The sequence below is a fragment of the Sus scrofa genome, chromosome 18 (genome assembly GCF_000003025.6).
Source record: "Sus scrofa isolate TJ Tabasco breed Duroc chromosome 18, Sscrofa11.1, whole genome shotgun sequence".
Classification (NCBI taxonomy): domain Eukaryota; kingdom Metazoa; phylum Chordata; class Mammalia; order Artiodactyla; family Suidae; genus Sus; species Sus scrofa.
Genome location: NC_010460.4, coordinates 25,044,186 through 25,063,034, shown reverse-complemented (window position 1 = coordinate 25,063,034; position 18,849 = coordinate 25,044,186). Strand labels below are relative to the sequence as shown.

At 40.0% G+C, this 18,849-nt stretch overlaps 1 protein-coding gene across 4 annotated transcripts in view; it reads left to right on the top strand.

The window, feature by feature from the left end:
- Positions 1-17,008, top strand: part of PTPRZ1 (protein tyrosine phosphatase, receptor type Z1) — a 182,250-nt gene extending 165,242 nt beyond the window's left edge. For all 4 annotated transcript variants that reach the window (XM_013985675.2, XM_013985677.2, XM_013985674.2 and 1 more), the window contains 7 exons: positions 572-665; positions 996-1,069; positions 1,861-1,989; positions 3,022-3,168; positions 6,412-6,554; positions 7,303-7,438; positions 16,049-17,008. In XM_013985675.2, the coding sequence (XP_013841129.1) occupies positions 572-665; positions 996-1,069; positions 1,861-1,989; positions 3,022-3,168; positions 6,412-6,554; positions 7,303-7,438; positions 16,049-16,189 (864 nt within the window). In that variant the 3' untranslated portion in view covers positions 16,190-17,008. The remainder of the gene's footprint in view (positions 1-571; positions 666-995; positions 1,070-1,860; positions 1,990-3,021; positions 3,169-6,411; positions 6,555-7,302; positions 7,439-16,048) is intronic.

The following is an 18,849-nucleotide window of genomic DNA, read 5'->3' as shown; positions in this document are numbered from 1 at the left end:
AATTAAACAGCGGTGACTCCTAATTCTTTATAGAAACCCGCACAAGTGTACACATTAAGAAGTATACAAGGGGTATTCATTACTACAAAGTTCGAAATGGCAAAACATTGGAAATAACCTGAACATTCACTAATTGGGAAATAACATAAATAGCCAGTAGATTATTCATGTAAAGAAGGACTAAATTAATGTAGAAAATCAAACTATATGCATAGATATATATATTATATATACACAGACACATCATGCAGTTTATCTTCCAGCTGCGGTGTGAGATTTAAGTGGAGAATGTGGAGGATGCCTACCTATAGAGGAAGTCGTGAGGAAGAGCCTTCCGATGCGAAAGTCAGACTAGACATCAAATGTTCTCTGCTGCTTCCAGCCCCCCGTTGTAGCATAGAGAACCTCGATGTCTACGGTTTAATTCAAGGGATTTTAGAAAGCAGATCAGATATATTTGTATTCAGTATCTTATTCATGTTGGGCACGTGTATATCATTGTGTGTGTGTGTTGCATATTCGAGTGGCATAAATAAAATAATCTGTGTTTTTCCTTGACACCCTTTCTCAGCTCCTGAGTCAATCAAATATACAGCAGAGTGACTATTCAACAGCCCTAAAGCAGTGCAACAGGGAGAAGAACAGAACATCTTCCATCATCCCTGGTAAGCTATGTTAAATCGAGGCGGGGAAGAAAACTTTACGTAATAGAAGTCTTGTAGGTTACTTTGACCATATTTATACATCGTGGAACAAAAATGAAAACACGCATATTTTTCTAGTCATGGCAGATCAATAACATACCTGAAGTTAACCAGGACCCTTAAACCCTGAGGTCTTATTTGAAAATGCAAAATACATAGCAAACTAGCTGAAAAAGTCAGACACACTCAGCTTGCAAAATGCAGCTCTGTTTTGCCATTTGAAGGGATTGGGAAGGGAGGCGATACAGCACTAAGAGCTTGGTTGTTTATGATGCATGTTCTGTGTTCCAGTTGAAAGATCCAGGGTGGGCCTTTCATCCCTGAGTGGGGAAAGCACAGACTACATCAATGCCTCCTACATCATGGTGAGTCAGGGAGGCAGCACGACCTCTTCATTCCCATCTGAGTATCCAAACGAAGTTTTCTGCTTATCCCATAAGGCTGTAACCAAAATAAATGAAGTAGAATTCTACAAGATGAATCTGTGAAGATACAGCTGAAAAAACTAAAGAATAAAAGCATGCCACACTTCAAATAAGCTGACAGGGAATAGGAATGGGGCCTGAGAGATACCGTTGCAGAAGAGGCTAAGCAGCAACACAGAAATCATTAATTCAATGGCAGCAGCTTCCAGGTTTCTGCAACAGTATCTGCAAGGTGCACCCCTGGTTCCTCTCCCGTAGGGGGCAGCAGGGGGTCAGGGTATCCTGTTTGCCGGTAGGTGTGAAATTTGGCACTCTATCATTGGGTCTCATGAAAAGTAAGAAAAATAAAATCTCCAGATTTCCATTCTGTCCAGCATAGGAGATATAGTTCACTAGCCATTTTGGTAAGTCCCTTCCTAGAGGTAATGGCTGTGTAAGCTTAGGCACAACGCTTAACTTCTTAAGTCTCAGGTTAATTATCTATAGCACATATGGGAATGGCGTTCCTTTCTCATAGTACTGCTGTGAGGAGTACACGACTTCAGGGGAAGAAAATGCTTAGTGCTACACCTAGCATAGGAGCTGCCCCTAACATTGGCTGTGATAATCATTATTTTTTGTAGATACAATCTAAAAATAAGGCTAACTTAAGGTCCATTAACTTACGAATGTTTTTTGAATGTTTAATGTCATATGCCAGGGCTCTTGCTATCTTCTCTTTGGTTTTATAGGGTTATTATCAGAGCAATGAATTCATCATCACCCAGCATCCTCTTCTCCATACCATCAAGGATTTCTGGAGGATGATATGGGACCATAATGCCCAGCTGGTTGTTATGCTTCCAGATGGTCAAAACATGGTAAGTCACTTTTGGCACTTTCCGTACAGGGAAATTATCAAGACACAAGAGCCAGAAGTCCTGCATACAAAGTCCTATTTTTCAACTAATAAGCTAAAGTTTGTGAAAGTCATTAAACAAAATAAAGTCATTAAAGCTGCACCTTGTCTACTCTTGGACCTGGTTTGGATGCAATCTACCGCCTCTGAAATTGTTGAACAACAGTTTTCAATGAAAGTAGGTTAAAATTAACTTAAGTATTTTATGATGCTGCTTAAGGAAATCAGAATTGCAACCACAAAGGAAGTCATTTCATTTATATTTTTAATAAAACTTGTTAGTATAATTTGGAAAGTTCCTAAGCTTAAGGAGATCTATAGAAATACCAAAAAAAAAAAGACCTACTTCATTTAGGCTTTACTATAGACTTAACTTTAAGACTCGTTTCTTGTCTATAAAGTTATACTGATGATTCCAAATGACACTGCAAATTGCTGAGCTCTTAAAATTTTTTGAATCAATTACAGAAGCAACAACTAACTGTTGTTAATGATGAGCTAAGAAAGCAAAATAAAGCAATTGTTTGGTTTCTTAAGCAGTAGTATTTTATTCTACACATCAATCCAGTTTATGACTCAAGATTTTAAGAGTAGGAGTTCCCGTCGTGGCTCAGTGGTTAACGAATCCGACTAGGAACCATGAGGTCGCGGGTTCGATCCCTGCCCTTGCTCAGTGGGTTAACGATCCAGCGTTGCCGTGAGCTGTGGTGTAGGTTGCAGACACGGCTCGGATCCCGCGTTGCTGTGGCTCTGGTGTAGGCCGGGGGCTGCAGCTCCGATTCAACCCCTGGCCTGGGAACCTCCATATGCCGCGGGAGCGGCCCAAAGAAATAGCAAAAAAGACAAAAAAAAAAAAAAAGATTTTAAGAGTAAACTTTGAGATTCAAAGAAAATTTTGAATTGAATTTTCTGTGGCAGTCAGTTGACTTCCATTTCATAGTCTGACTTAGACATGTATTGCTATCCACAATCTTCTTTGTTTTTAATCCTCCAGGCAGAAGATGAATTTGTTTACTGGCCAAATAAAGATGAGCCCATAAATTGTGAGAGTTTTAAGGTCACTCTTATGTCTGAAGAACACAAATGTCTGTCTAATGAAGAAAAACTTATAATGCAAGATTTTATCTTAGAAGCTACACAGGTATGGTCATACTTTATTTTTATTTTTTAATTTTTGTCTTTTTAGGGCCTCACCCACAGCATACAGAGGTTCCTGGGCTGGGGGTCGAATCAGAGCAATAGCCTCCAGCCTACACCACAGCCATAGCCACACCAAATCTGAGCCACATCTGTGACCTACACCACAGCTCCTGGCAACACCAGATCTCTAACCCACTGAGCAAGGCCAGGGATCGAACCTGCAACCTCATGGATGCTAGTCGGGTTTGTTAACGGCTAAGCCACAACAGGAACTCCAGGATGGCCATAGTTTAAATGACAAACTTTTCATCATAAGCCCATGTTAAAAATATGCTAATTTAAGGATTTTTCCTGGGAATAGAAAGAAGGAATCTTATTTCTTACAAATTAAAACAGATTACCTAAATAATACATCTTTATCTTACATGTCATTTTTATTTTCTGAATCTTATAGAATCATTAAACAATTAGTCTCACTAAATTCCACCATTCCTGACTTCTTCACACACAGGAAATAGATTGCTGATAGAACTTAAGTTGAAAATAAACAGAGTAGGAGTTCCCATCATGGCTCAGTGGTTAACGAATCCGACTAAGAACCATGAGGTTGCAGGTTCGATCCCTGGCCTTGCTCAGTGGGTTAAGGATCTGGCATTGCTGTGAGCTGTGGTGTGGGTCGTAGACTTGGTTCGGATCCCACGTTGCTGTGGCTGTGAAGAAGGCCAGCAGCTACAGCTCCGTTTAGACCCCTAGCCTGGGAACCTCCATATGCCAAGGGAGCAGCCCTAGAAAAGGCAAAAAGACAAAAATTAAATAAATAAGTAAGTAAAAAATTAAATAATTTTTTTATTCCTAATTGTCATGTTTTAAGGCAGGTCCTTTCCTTGTGTTCTCCTAAGTAAAAATGGGAAGAATACTACCTACCAAAACAAGTGTATTGCGCTCTGTCTACAGTAAGACGTCAAGGACAGAGGGCTTTGAAAACGTGCAGTGAAATGAACTCGGGTTGTTTTGCTAAACTTGTGGTTAGCTACAAGGCATTAATTTGAATTCTTTGGCAATAATTATTTCTATCATGACAGCACAGTTCATTAATTATTGGACAGCTCTGAAAATACTAAAAGAGGCATGTGAGAGTCAGAGGATCTTTTCAATCAGGGAAAATAATTACATCATGTTTTAGATGGTTTAAATGTCTCTCTCTACCCTAGTTCTGAAACTAGTAAAATGTATATGGTGTAGAGTAAGATTCACTATTCTCTAGAATATTTGATTGACCAAAACTTATAAAATAGATAGTGCGTATAAAATAATGTAAACATTGTAACAGTGGAATAGTACTCTGCTTGAGTCAAACAAAAAAGGAACACATTGATTCCAGCCCCACTGGTGAGCAGTGTGGCCTTGGGAGAATGAGTTTATTCCTTATTTGTAAAATGAAGTGCAAAAATTAGAACACCATGGTCCCTGAGAGCACATGATGACCCATGCTAGTTTCTACCTGTGGTCCTAAACACACATTCAGAACTGTATTTTTCATGCCCTCCTCTCATCACTCTTCCCAGTTAGCCAAACACTTACTGTAAGAGTAACAATCCGTAAGTACCATTCTCTTGCTATGCCTATTATTACTGATGATGTCTAATATCTAGGTTGGCCTTGTATAATCAGCACAGTTTTTTTCCCTAGTATTATGCAGAAAAAAAAAAAAAAACAGAGAATAAGCATTCATGATTCATGAATGCTTGAGTTCATGACTGAGCCCAATTCCATAAGTCTCCTCCGTGTAAATCACCTTGATCACCCGGGTGTCTAACACAGGGATGGGCAGCAAGAAGAAAAGACTGATGTGGGCAGAGCCATAACTTCAGACATTTATAGGTGCTCCCTCCCCCCCTCAAAAAAAATTCATACCATTTGAGGTTGGTGGGGGAAGCGATGGTCTTTACTTTATAGACCTGGATTCATTAGTGTCTAGGAGGTTTAGAGTAAACTACTGAAGTCAAAAGCTGGGGCCTTTGATTTATTTATTTATTATGAGTTATTTTTTATTTTATTTTATTTTATTTTAGTCTTTTTGCCTTTTCTAGGACCGCACCTGCGGCATATGGAGGTTCCCAGGCTAGGGGTCTAATCGGAGCCATAGCCGCCAGCCTACACCAGAGCCACAGCAACACAGGATCCGAGCCACGTCTGCAACCTACACCACAGCTCACGGCAATGCCAGATCCTTAACCCACTGAGCAAGGCCAGGGATCGAACCCACAACCTCATGGTTCCTAGTTGTATTCGTTTAACCACTGCGCCACGACAGGAACTCCTGTTATGAGTTATTTTAAAAGTGTAGGAGTTCCTGTCGTGGCTCAGCAGTTAACAAACCCAACTAGTATCCATGAGGACATAGATTCAATCCCTGGCCTCGCTCAGTGGGTTAAGAATCAGGTATTGCCGCGAGCTGTGATATAGGTTGCAGACATGGCTTGGATCCCACATTGCTGTGGCTGTGGTGTAGGCCGGCAGCTGCAGCTCTGATTGGGCCCCTAGCCTAGGAACCTCTATATGCCACGGGTACGGCCCTAAAAAGACAAAAAAAAAATGTAATAAATATTAAATAGATTAAATAGAATGTTCATAAAACATGTACAAGATTATAAAACTGATACAATAAATGAATTCAAGAAAAAGAACACAGCTTTTATGTGGCTGTGGCTGGCAGCTGTAGCTCTGATTCGACCCCTAGCCTGGGAACCTCCATATGCTGCCAGTGAGGCCCTAAAGATTGAAAAGAAAAAAAAAGAACACAGTTTTTATCTTAGAAGTCCCCCATGTGCCCTCCTCTTGTGTCATCCCTTTCTCCCTTTAGAAAAAGCTGCTTCCTGAATCAGTGTTTATTACTTTCTTTACCTTATAATTTTCCCTTTTCTCTGTATTCCTTAACATCGTGCCGTTTAGGAGTTCCCAATGTGGCTCAGTGGTAGCGAACCCAACTAGTATCCATGAGGATGAGGGTTTGATCCCTGACCTCGCTCAATGGATTAAGGATCTGTTGTTGCCAGGAGCTGTGGTGCAGGTCACAGATGCGGCCCCGATTCGACCCCTAGCCTGGGAACTTCGATATGCTGTGGGCGAAGCCCTAAAAGAGACAAAGTTACCGCCTTTGTGTGATTCTTGATTTTCCTCAATTAATCTATTCACCAACCTGTATGACTCTTTTAAAAACACTCATTTTTTTTTCTTCTTATAGGATGATTATGTACTTGAAGTGAGGCATTTTCAATGTCCCAAATGGCCAAATCCAGATAGCCCCATAAGTAAAACTTTTGAACTTATAAGTATTATCAAAGAAGAAGCTGCCACCAGGGATGGGCCCATGATTGTTCATGATGAGTAAGTTCCACACTTTAAATTGTTTCATGCCTGAGCATTTGGGTGTATGTATATTTCCACTGTCTTTGCGCTAACCTAATACCTTGGACCAATTGTGAATTATTCAACCAGGATGCATTATCAGCTTCTAATGAACAAAATTAATACAGAAGAGTTTGGGAGTTTTTCCTGCATCTCTTAGAGCTCCTTTTGAGGGCAGGAGATGGGTGAATGATCATGAGAATCTGCTCGTGCATCATATGCTGAGAACACATTGCATGATCAGTCAGTACTTTAGAACCTGAATTTTCACAAGCGCTAACCAATTCTCAGCCATTGCCTTACTGGGATAGGAGTAACACTGATATATTTTTTATTTATCAGAAACAAATTTTTATCCAATTCTTTCTAGGTTTCTGTTGTGAACAAGTAAAAAATGCATGTGCTGGAATTATGTTGCATACATATTATATAGACTGCATGTGATACATGTTATACAATGTATCTTAGAACCTCAGTCAGATCACTGCCGACCTCTTCCATAGTATAAAAATAAGAAATGTGTAACCAAATATTAAACTTCTATAAAGTATCCCATTACTGATATCATGAACACTCCCCAGTGTTTCAAATTAAGCCACAGTTCCTTGAATAATGAGACAATTTATTAAAAATTTCAGTGTTCTTACTGCAAAGTTGTCGTGGCTCTGTGCTCTGGGAACATTTGATGCATCTGAATGGAGTCTTTGTCCCTTCCTTTTGCTTCCAGGCATGGAGGAGTGACAGCAGGAACTTTCTGTGCTCTGACAACCCTTATGCACCAACTAGAAAAAGAAAATTCCATGGATGTTTATCAGGTAGCCAAGATGATCAATTTGATGAGGCCAGGAGTCTTTGCTGACATTGTAAGTAATAAAGCAGCAAACCAAATCTTTCCAATTAGAGCTTCTAGAGGCTGCCAAAACTGTTTTGTCATATATCAAAAAAAAAAAAAAGATCACGTTGATAACATTAGCATGTAGTTTTCAAGCTAAATTATATTCAGTTTGCAATCCATAGAACTGGAACAATAAATATTTAAAGTTTATCTTCCAGAAAATTGATGGATCAAAAATTTAAATCTTATGTGTACCTTTTTGCAGGACTTACTGTAATTCTGAAAAATATCCTCAGTAGAAGCACCATCTAATTTGATTTATCCAACAAAATAAATGGTTATTTCCCTGGGGTTCAAATTCTGAAGAGCCTTAAAGAATAGTCAGAAGATAGACTTCAACTGTTCGCTTTTTTCTCAAGCCAAATTCATTTTCTAAACTTAAGAAATAACTAATTCTGGGTACTTTTAAAAAGAGAGAGACTCAAACAATCAAGATAGAGATAGCACATCTGGAAAGATAAGTCTCAACTCTGAAAATAATTTGAAGATTTTATTATAGAAATAAGGGCTGGAGGAGTTCCCGTCGTGGCTCAGTGGTTAACAAATCCGACCAGGGAGCATGAGGTTGTGGGTTCAATCCCTGGCCTTGCTCGGTGGGTTAAGGATCTGGCATTGCCAGGAGCTGTGGTGTAGGTTGCAGACACAGCTCGGATCCCGCGTTGCTGTGGCTCTGGTGTAGGCTGGAGGCTACAGCTCCGATTAGACCCCTAGCCTGGGAACCTGCATATGCCACAGGAGCAGCCCAAAAAATGTCAAAAAAGACAAAAAAAAGAAAGAAAAGAAATAAGGGCTGGAAAGACAATAGGGAACTTTGTGTGAATGCCCAATGGGAGAAGCTTAGGTAGATGCAGAAGTCATGGGCTCACTTCTAGCTTCCTGGTCTGGGTATGTGTAAGGGCCTTATAAAGGGCCCATCTTCAAAGCCAGAGAGCAAGGAAGCCCTTGTACACGTGCACTGCAGAGGGGCCCTATTCAAAGTCTTATTCAGGCCAGTTGTATCAAGCTTGTTCTGTATTATATTGCTTTCCAGAGACTAAACTTACATCCACCTTTCACAAATGCATTCACTGAGACAGGTGGTCCTCATGATTTTCTTCTATGGTGCCAGCCACTGGCTCACATTCTTTACAGCTGCCTTCCCCCCATCTCACCGCCCCCAGTTGGCATTTGTAAGAGAACACCTACTTTATTCTTCTGTGTGACTCTACCCTGAGACCATAGGAGGGCACATACTCACCTTTGCACAAAGCAGGGCATAGGACCAGTCAGGCTGTTAGAGTTTGAAGAATTCTTGTAAACAGCATATCTTGTAAAAGACCTGTATTCTGCATGAGTCCATGGGGGACAGTGCCGTCCTTTCTGAGATAGCAACATAAATAGACAAACCCAACAGATTTCATAACTGGAGAAAGGAGAATGAGTAACTGGTGAGTGGGTTACAGATGCCTAATGCCAAAGCGTTTACACACAAGTTGATAAATCAGTAACAGAACCCTATCACAAGGGGATTAAGATGGCGGAATAGAAGGACTGGAGCTCAACTTCTCTCCTAAAAACAACAAAATTCACAACTAAAGGCTGAGCACTCTTCACCCAAATGGACTGGGAACCTTAAAAAAGATATCCTACTCCAGAAGAAAAAGAGGGGAGACACATCAAGAGGTAGGAGGAGCAATTTCACGGTATAAACAACCCCATACCTCCCAGGTGGGAAGCCCCACAGACTGGAAAGTAACTGGTTCACAGCAACTCACCTACAGGAGTGAGAGTTCTGAGCCCCACATCAAACTCTCACATGTGGGGGTCTGGCACTGGGATAAAGACCCCCTGGAGCATTTGGCATTGAAGGCCAGTGGGGCTTGTGCACAGGAGTTCCACAGGACTGGGGGAAACGGAGACCCCACTACTAAAAGGTATACACAGACTTTCACGTGCACTAGGTCCCAGGGCAAAGCAAAGCCTCCATAGGAATCTGAGTCAAACCTGACTGCAGTTCTTGGAGGACATCCTAGGAAAACGAGTGAACGTGGGTTGTTGTGAGGGAAGGACATTGAAAGCAAAGCTCTCAAGAATATTCAGCAGCTCCCTTTCTCTAGAGGGGGCCATTTTGGGAAAATCTGGCCCCACCCATCAGTCAGTAGCTGAGAAGCCCCAGGGCAAACAACAATCCAGGTGGGATCACAGCCCTGCCCCCTCAGTAAACAGGCTACCTAAAGACCCCTCAGGCACACAGCTGCCTCTAATCCCATCCAGAGACTAAGCCCCACCCACCAGAGGGATTAGAATTGGCTCCTCCTACCAGGGGGCAGGCATCAGTCCCTCCCATCAGGAAGCCTACAGCAAGCCCCCATACTGACTTCAGCCACAAGGGGGGCAGATACCAGAAGTAAGAGAGGCTACAACTCTATTATCTGTAAAAAGGGCAACACACCAAAAACCTATAAAAGTGAAAAGACAGAGAACTATAACTCAGATGAGGGAGAAAGGAAAAACCCCAGAAAAACAGCTAAGCAAAGAGGAGATTCTCAGCCTCCAGGAAAAAGACTTTAGACTGTTGATGCTGAAGATGGTGCAAGACATTGGAAATAAACTGGAGGCAAAGATGGATAACTTACAGGAAACACTGACCAAAGAGATACAGGATATAAAACTGAAACAAGAGATGCAAAATACAATAACTGAAAGAAAAAAATCACTAGAAGCAGTTAACAGCAGAATACGGGAGGAAAAAGAACAAATAAGCGAGGTGGGGGACAGATTAGTGGAAATTACGGATGCAGAACAGAAAAGAGAAAAAAGATTGAAAAGAAATGAAAGTCTTAGAGAACTCTGGGACAACGTTAAATGCACCAACATCTGTATTATAGGGGTGCCAGGAGAAGAGAAAGAGAAGGGGAGAGAAAAAATATTCCAAGAGATAATAGCCAAAAACTTCCCTAACATGGGAAAAGAACCACTCACTCAAATCCAGGAACCCCAATGAATGCCATATAAAATAAACCCAAGGAGGAATACACCAAGACACATATTAATCAAACTAACCAAAATTAAAGACAAAGAGAAAATCTTGAAAGCAGCTAGGGAAAAGAAACAAATTACATACAAGGGAACCCCAATAAGGTTATCGGCAGATTTTTCAGCAGAAACTCTGCAGGCCAGAAGGGAGTGGCATGATATACTTAACGTGATGAAAGGAAAAAACCTCCAACCAAGATTACTTTACCCAGCAAGGCTCTCATTCAGATTTGAAGGAGAAATCAAAACCTTCTCAGATAAGCACAAGCTGAGAGAATTCAGCAACACTAAACCAGCCTTACAACAAATACTAAAGGAACTTCTCTAGGCAGAAAAGAAAAGATATCAACAGGAAACAAAAATTCCACAAATGACAAGGCTCACCAGTAAAGGTATATATATAGTAAAGATACAAAATCATCATGCACAATTATACCACCAAAATCAGAAATCATGAGAAGAGGTGGGTACAAATTCAGGACACTGGAGATGAACTTGCAATTAAGAGAACAACAACTTAAAACAATCTCATATACATATAGACTCTTATATCAAAACTTCAGAGTAATTGCAAACCAAAAATCTACAATTGATACACAAACAAAAATCAACTCAAATACAACACTAAAGATAGTCATCAAACCAGAAGAGAGAAGAGAAGAAGGGAAGAAAAAAGAGCAACAAAAACAAATCCAAAGCAATTAATACAATGGCAATAAGAACATACATATCAATAATTACCTTAAATGTGAATGGACTAAACGCTCCAACCAAAAGACATAGACTGGCTGAATGGATACAAAAATAAGGCCCATATATATGCTGTCTTCAAGAGACACACTTCACTTCTAGGGACACATACAAACTGAAAGTGAGAGGATGGAAGAAAATATTTCATGCAAATGGGGATCAAAAGAAAGCTGGAGTAGCAATACTCATATCAGACAAAATAGACTTTAAAATGAAGAATATTTTAAGGGACAAGAATGACATAAAGATCAAAGATCAATCTAAGAAGATATAACAATTTTAAATATCTACGCACCCAACATATATAAGGCAACTGATAACCTTAAAAGGACAAATCAACAATAACACAATGATAGTGGGGACTTTAACACCCCACTTACAGCAATGGACAGATCAACCAGACAGAAAATAAATAAGGAAACACAGGCCCTGCATAATGCATTAAACCAGATGGATTGGAGTGCCTGTCGTGGTGCAGTGGTTAACGAATCCGACTAGGAACCATGAGGTTGCGGGTTCGTTCCCTGGCCTTGCTCAGTGGGTTAAGGATCTGGCGTTGCCGGGAGCTATGGTGTAGGTTGCAGGCATGGCTTGGATCCTGTGTTGCTGTGGCTCTGGCGTAGGCCGGTGGCTGCAGCTCCGATTAGACCGCTAGCCTGGGAACCTCCATATGCTGTGGGAAGTGGTCCAAGACAAGGCAAAAAGACAAAATAAATACATAAATACATAAATAAATAAATAATAAACCAGATGGACTTAATAGATATTTACAGGACATTCCATCCAAAAGCAACAGAATACACACTCTTCTCAAGTGCACATGGAACATTCTCTAAGCTCAGTCACATCCTGGGCTACAAATCCAACCTTGGTAACTTTAAGAAAATTGAAATCATATCAAGCATCTTTTCCGACCGCAATGCTGTACAACTGGAAATCAACAACAAGAAAAAAACTGCAAAAAAAACACAAACACATGGAGACTAAACAACATGCTGCTAACCAACCATTGGATCACTGAAGAAATCAAACAGGAAATTAAAAAATACCTAGAAGCAAATGACAATGAAGATACAACATTCCAAAACCTATGGGATGCAGCAAAAGCCATTCCAAGAGGAAAGTTTATAGCAATACAAGCCCACCTCAGGAAACAAGAAAAAGCTCAAATAAACAACCTAACTTTACATCTAAAGCAGCTTGAGAGACAACAGGCAAGACCTAAAGTTAGTAGAAGGAAAGAAATCATAAAGAACAGAGCAATCAATGAAATAGAAACAAAGAAAACCATAGAAAAGATCAATGAAACGAAAAGCTGGTTCTTTGAAAAGATCAACAAAATTGATAAACCCCTAGCCAGACTTATCAAGAAAAAAAGAGAGAGGACTCAAATCAATAAAATTAGAAATGAAAAAGGAGAAGTAACAACGGACATCACAGAAATACAAAGGATCCTAAGAGACTACTATATGCAACTATACACCAATAAAATGGAAAACCTAGAAGAAATGGACAAATTCTTAGAAAAATACAATCTTCCAAGACTAAACCAAGATGAAATAGAAAAGATGAATGGACCCATCACAAGAACTGAAATTGAAACTGTGATTAAAAAACTTCCAACAAACAGAAGTCCAGGACCAGATGGCTTCACAGGTGAATTCTATCAAACATTTAGAGAAGAGCTAACACCTCTCCTTCTGAAACTATTTCAAAAAATTGCAGAGGAAGGGATACTCCCAAACTCATTCTATGAGGCCACCATGACTCTGATACCAAAACCAAAGATACCACAAAAAAAGAAAACTACAGGCCAATTTCACTGATGAACATCGATGCAAAAATCCTCAACAAAATACTAGCAAACCGCATCCAACAATACATTAAAAGGATTGTACATCATGATCAAGGGGGATTGATCCCAGGGATGCAAGGGCTCTTCAATATCTGCAAATCCATCAGTGTGATACACCACATTAACAAACTGAAGAATAAAAACCATATGATCCTCTCAATAGACACAGAAAAAGCCTTTGACAAAATCCAACACCCATTTCTGATAAAAACCCTTCAGAAAGTGGGCATAGAGGGAACCTACCTCAACATAATAAAGGCCATATATGACGAACCCACAGTTAACATCATTCTCAATGGTGAAAAGCTGAAAGAATTCCCGCTGAGATCAGGAACAAGACAAGGATCCCCGCTCTTCCCACTACTCTTCAACATAGTTTTGGAAGTCCTAGCCACAGCAATCAGAGAAGTAAAAGAAATAAAAGGAATCCAAATTGTAAAGGAAGAAGTAAAACTATCCCTATTTGTAGATGACATGATACTATACCTAGAGAATCCTAAAGACTCTACCAGAAAACTGTTAGAGCTCAGCCACAAATTTGGCAAAGTTGCAGGATTCAAAATTAATACACAGAAATTGACAGCATTTTTATACACTAACAATGAAAGAGCAGAAAGAGAAATTAGGCAAGCAATCCCGTTTACCAATGCATCCAAAAGAATAAAATACCTAGGAGTAAACCTACCTAACGAGACCAAAGACCTGTACTCTGAAAACTATAAGACGCTGATGAAAGAAATCAAAGATGACACAAATAGATGGAAAGACATACCATGCTCGTGGATTGGAAGAGTTAATATTATCAAAATCACTATACTACCTAAGGCAGTCTACAAATTCAATGCAATCCCTATCAAATTACCAAGGACATTTTTCACAGAACTTGAACAAAATATTTTGAAGTGTGTTTGGAAGCACAAAAGACCCAGAATAGCCAAAGACATCCTGAAAAAGAAAAATGGAGCTGGAGGAATCAGGCTCCCAGACTTCAGACTATACTACAAAGCAACAAGCATCAAAACCGCATGGCACTGGCACAAAGAAATATAGATCAGTGGAACAGGACAGAAAGCCCAGAATTCAACCCACGCACCTACAGCCAACTCAACTATGACAAAGGAGGCAAGGATATACAATGGAAAAAGGACAGCTTGTTCAATAAGTGGTGCTGGGAAAATGGGACAGCCACATGGAAAAGAATGAAATTAGAACACTCCCTGACACCATACACAAAAATAAACTCCAAATGGATTAAAGACCTTGATATAAGACCGGACAGTATAAAACTCTTAGAGGAAAACATAGGCCAAACACTCTCTGACATAAACCACAGCAACATCTTCCCAGATCCACCTCTCAGAGTATTGACGATAAAAACAAAAGTAACAAATGGGACCTAATCAAACTTCAAAGTTTCTGCACAGCAAAGGAAACCCTAAACAACACAAAAAGACAACCCACAGAATGGGAGAAAATCTTTGAGAGTGAATCAACTGACAAGGGATTCATCTCCAAAATGTATAAACACCTTCTGCAGCTCCATACCAAAAAAACCAACAACCCTATCAAAAAATGGGCAGAAGATCTAAACAGACAGTTCTCCAAAGACATGCAGATGGTCGAGAAACACATGAAAAGATGTTCAACATCACTCATTATTAGAGAAATGCAAATCAAAACCATGATGAGGTACCACCTTACACCAGCCAGAATGGCCATCATCCAAAAGTCTACAAACAATAAGTGCTGGAGAGGCTGTGGAGAAAAGGGAACCCTAGCACACCGTGGGTGGGATTGTAAATTGGTACAACCACTGTGGAAAGCAGTATGGAGATTCCTCAGAAAACTAAACATAGAACTACCATTTGATCCAGCAAGCCCACTCCCGGGCATCTATCCAGAGAAAACCACGACTCGCAAAGACACATGTATTCCAATGTTCATTGCAGCACTATTTGCAATAGCCAAGACATGGAAACAACCTAAATGTCCATCGACAGAGGAGTGGATCCAGAAGATGTGGTACATATACACAATGGACTATTACTCAGCCATTAAAAGGAACAAAATACTGGCATTTTTAGCAACATGGATGGACCTAGAAACTATCTTGCTGAGTGAAGTCAGTCAGACAATGAGACACCAACATCAGATGCTTTCACTGACATGTGGATCTGAAAAAAGGACTGACTGAACTTCTTTGCAGAGCAGATGCTGACTCACAGACATTGAAAAACTTATGGTCTCCAGAGGAGACAGTTTGGGGGTGAGGGATGTGCCTGGGCTGTGGGATGGAAATCCTGTGAAATCAGATTGTTATGATCATTATACAACTACAGATGTGATAAATTCATTTGAGTAATAAAAAATAATAATAATAATGGTGAAGAACCCTATCATATCACCTTCTGACTCTGGGAAGTAAATGATAAGGATGGAGTGCTTACCGTTGGCCAGTGTATGCAGGCCAGTGTTCTGATCAGTGAATGTTGGCTAATTGTTAAGCTCCTTTACATTTGATCAGAAAGAAACACTCATGTAGATGTTGTGCCTCTGCTGATTATAACAGAGCCCTTAACACGATACCCTCCCTTAGTGTTGAAGGGGACTGTAAACATTCCTTTTTTTTTTTCTGTCTTTTTGCCATTTCTTGGGCCGCTCCCATGGCATATGGAGGTTCCCAGCCTAGGGGTCGAATTGGAGCTGTAGCTACTGGCCCACACCAGAGCCACAGCAATGTGGGATCCGAGCTGCATCTGCAACCTACACCACAGCTCATGGCAACACCAGATCCTTAACCCACTGAGCAAGGGCAGGGATTGAACCTGCAACCTCATGATTCCTAGTCAGATTTGTTAACCACTGAGCCACGACAGGAACTCCTAAACATTCCTTCTTTTGACAAATGTTGTCTTTGCAGAGCTTCCTGTTTCTAACCTTCCATTCTCTGTTCCCCAGGAGCAGTATCAGTTTCTCTACAAAGCCATCCTCAGCCTTGTGAGCACGAGGCAGGAAGAGAACCCGTCCACCTCTCTGGACAGCAATGGCGCAGCTTTGCCTGATGGAAACATAGCTGAGAGCTTGGAGTCTTTAGTTTAACATGGAAGGGGGTGAGGGGAGTCACATCTGAGTGTTGTTTTCCTCTTTCTAATATTAGACAGGAAAATCAGTTCCTCTGTTATCTGTTTACCTCCCATCACCTGACAGTAACTTTCATGACATAGGATTCTGCTGCCAAATTTACATCATTAACAATGTGTGCCTTTTTGCAAAACTTCTTATAATTCACTTATTGTGTTGAAACTAAAATGATTGAAATTTACAGTATTTCTAAGAATGAAATTGTGGTATCTTTTTTTCATATTGATTTTAACAGAAAATTTCAATTTCTAGACATTAGAAATTCCCAACTACAGAAAACATGTTTGTTTTTAGTGTCAAATTTTTAGCTGCGTTTGTAGCAATCATCAGGTTTGCTAGAAAGGTAACTTTTAATATAGTATCCTGTAAATAAAATACTGTGTTCCCTCTGATATTCAAATTTTACAACTGCAGTATTCATCTAAAGTAGAAATAATCTGATACTTACTGTAAATACTGCTCTAGCATCTCCATGGACCAAATTTATATTTATAATTGTAGATTTTTATATTTTACTACTGAGTCAGTTTTCTAGTTCTGTGTAATTGTTTAGTTTAATGATGCAGTTTGTTATCTGGTCTTACTCTGCAAGTCTTCTGATATTGTTTTGTGTTAAGTCATTAACTGTTTCAGCATGTAATTAATTTTAACTTTTATGGAAAATAAAAATACATTTGTTTTGAAAGAAGATGATGTTTTTTATGAGAATAACACCTTACCCAACATTGTTTAAATGGTTTCTATCCAAGGCATTTCAAAAATAAACATTGCCATCAATTTTTGTTGCTTGTGGACTGCTGAGACGTGAATAGTACAAAATTGTAGATAGGAGTTCCTATTGTGGCTCAGTGATAACGAACACGGCTAAGATCCATGAGGTTGTGGGTTTGATCCCTGGCCCCACTTGGTGGATTAAGGATCTGGTGTTGCTGTGAGCTTTGGTGTAGGTTGCAGACGAGGCTCTGATCCTGCATTGCTGTGGCTGTGGTGTAGACCAGCAGCTGCAGCTCCCATTCCACCTCTAGCTTGGGAACTTCCATATGCTGTGGGTGCAGCCCTAATTAAAAAGAAAAAAAAGAAAGAAAGGGAAGAAAATTGTGGGCATGTTCCCTCTGAGGTGATGGAAGTGAAAATGGGTTGATGGGCTAGGACAATGTATAGAGCTGATTACTGAACTGTGCATTAAGGCGTACAGGGAACTCACATAAATGTACAGTCTGGGGGACAAATCAGCAAAATGTACTGACAGCACAACTATCACTATTAAATTACTTGTACCTAACTACTTAATAAACAGAAACATTATGGTGTTTTGTTTTTTTTTTTTGGTTTAGGGGAGCTATGAAAATGTTACCCAGACGCTAAGGGCACCAAGTACCAAGAAATGTTGGGAAACTTTGGTTTAGAACCAAACTGGGAGTTAGAAACAGGTAGATTTGCCCGTTCGGGACAAACTAAGCTGGTCTGGATGCCAGGTGGGAGAAAAGAGCAGCATCAGGAGGTCATATCTCCCAGAGTGGAAAAAGAAGTCCTAGGTTAAAGCAGTTTGTCAGGATTCAAGAGCTGTGTGGGGCTGAAGGGCATGAAAATATGGAATCGCGGGTAAATAGCCTGCTTTGAGAGTGGAAGCTGCCCCCTGCCTCAGCCAGGAGTGTTTTACAACACTGCCTGAAGAGGGGGGGCATCAATGCCAAAGAATGCCCAGCTCAGTATCTCAAACAGAAGGCCAGAAACCAGCAGCAGGGGGAAAATCCAGGAACTTGGCAGAAATGCAAATCTGGATTCCCATCCCAAATCTACCATATCAGAAACTCTGAGGTTGGGGCTCAGAAATGTAAGTTACAACTTGGGAACCACTGATCCTTAGTAACAATTCAGGGAGCCTCTAGTTTCCTCCAGCAGTATCACAACATTTCCACCAAATCCTTAAAACAGAATCAAAATTAATGTTTCTAACATGATGGAGGATAATGTGAGAAAAAGAATGTATGTATCTGTATAAGTGGGTCACTTTACTGTCCAGCAGAAATTGACAGAACATTGTAAATCAGCTATAATAAATTTAAAAAATTTCTAAAACGAAATAATAAAGTGTTAAAAAAAATGTTTCTATTTTTTTAGCTTTCCTTTTAAAGCAATAGTTACGAAGAGAAATGAAATAGAAAAAAGCCCAATAAATAGCAGAGTGTCACACATCACAAAATGTTGGTAAGCACTGCTCTCCAGGTATAAAGAAATTAACGTGCTTCTTTCTTACCCTCCCAGGGAAGAAGTCCACAAGGCTAATTTTGATTCCTTGGTTGTGCTTCTAGCCTTATCCCCTAGTCCTCTTGTTTTAGAATTTTGTTTCCTCATAACCCACAAAGTCTAATCATAAGCTAATGTGAACAAGCAGTATATGTCACCTTAATTATTTTTTCTGTTACCTCAGCCTTTGTCTCAGGAACAAATGGCCTTTGAAGGGATATAGTTTTTTTTTTTTTCCCCTTCATGGTTTTTTTTATTAGTGACGTGCCTTGTACAACCTCTTTCAAGAGAAAGTAATTTTGCAAGTACCATGTATGATAATTAAGTATTTTATCAGCAAATTGTAATAAAAAATGCCCTGAAACCAACAA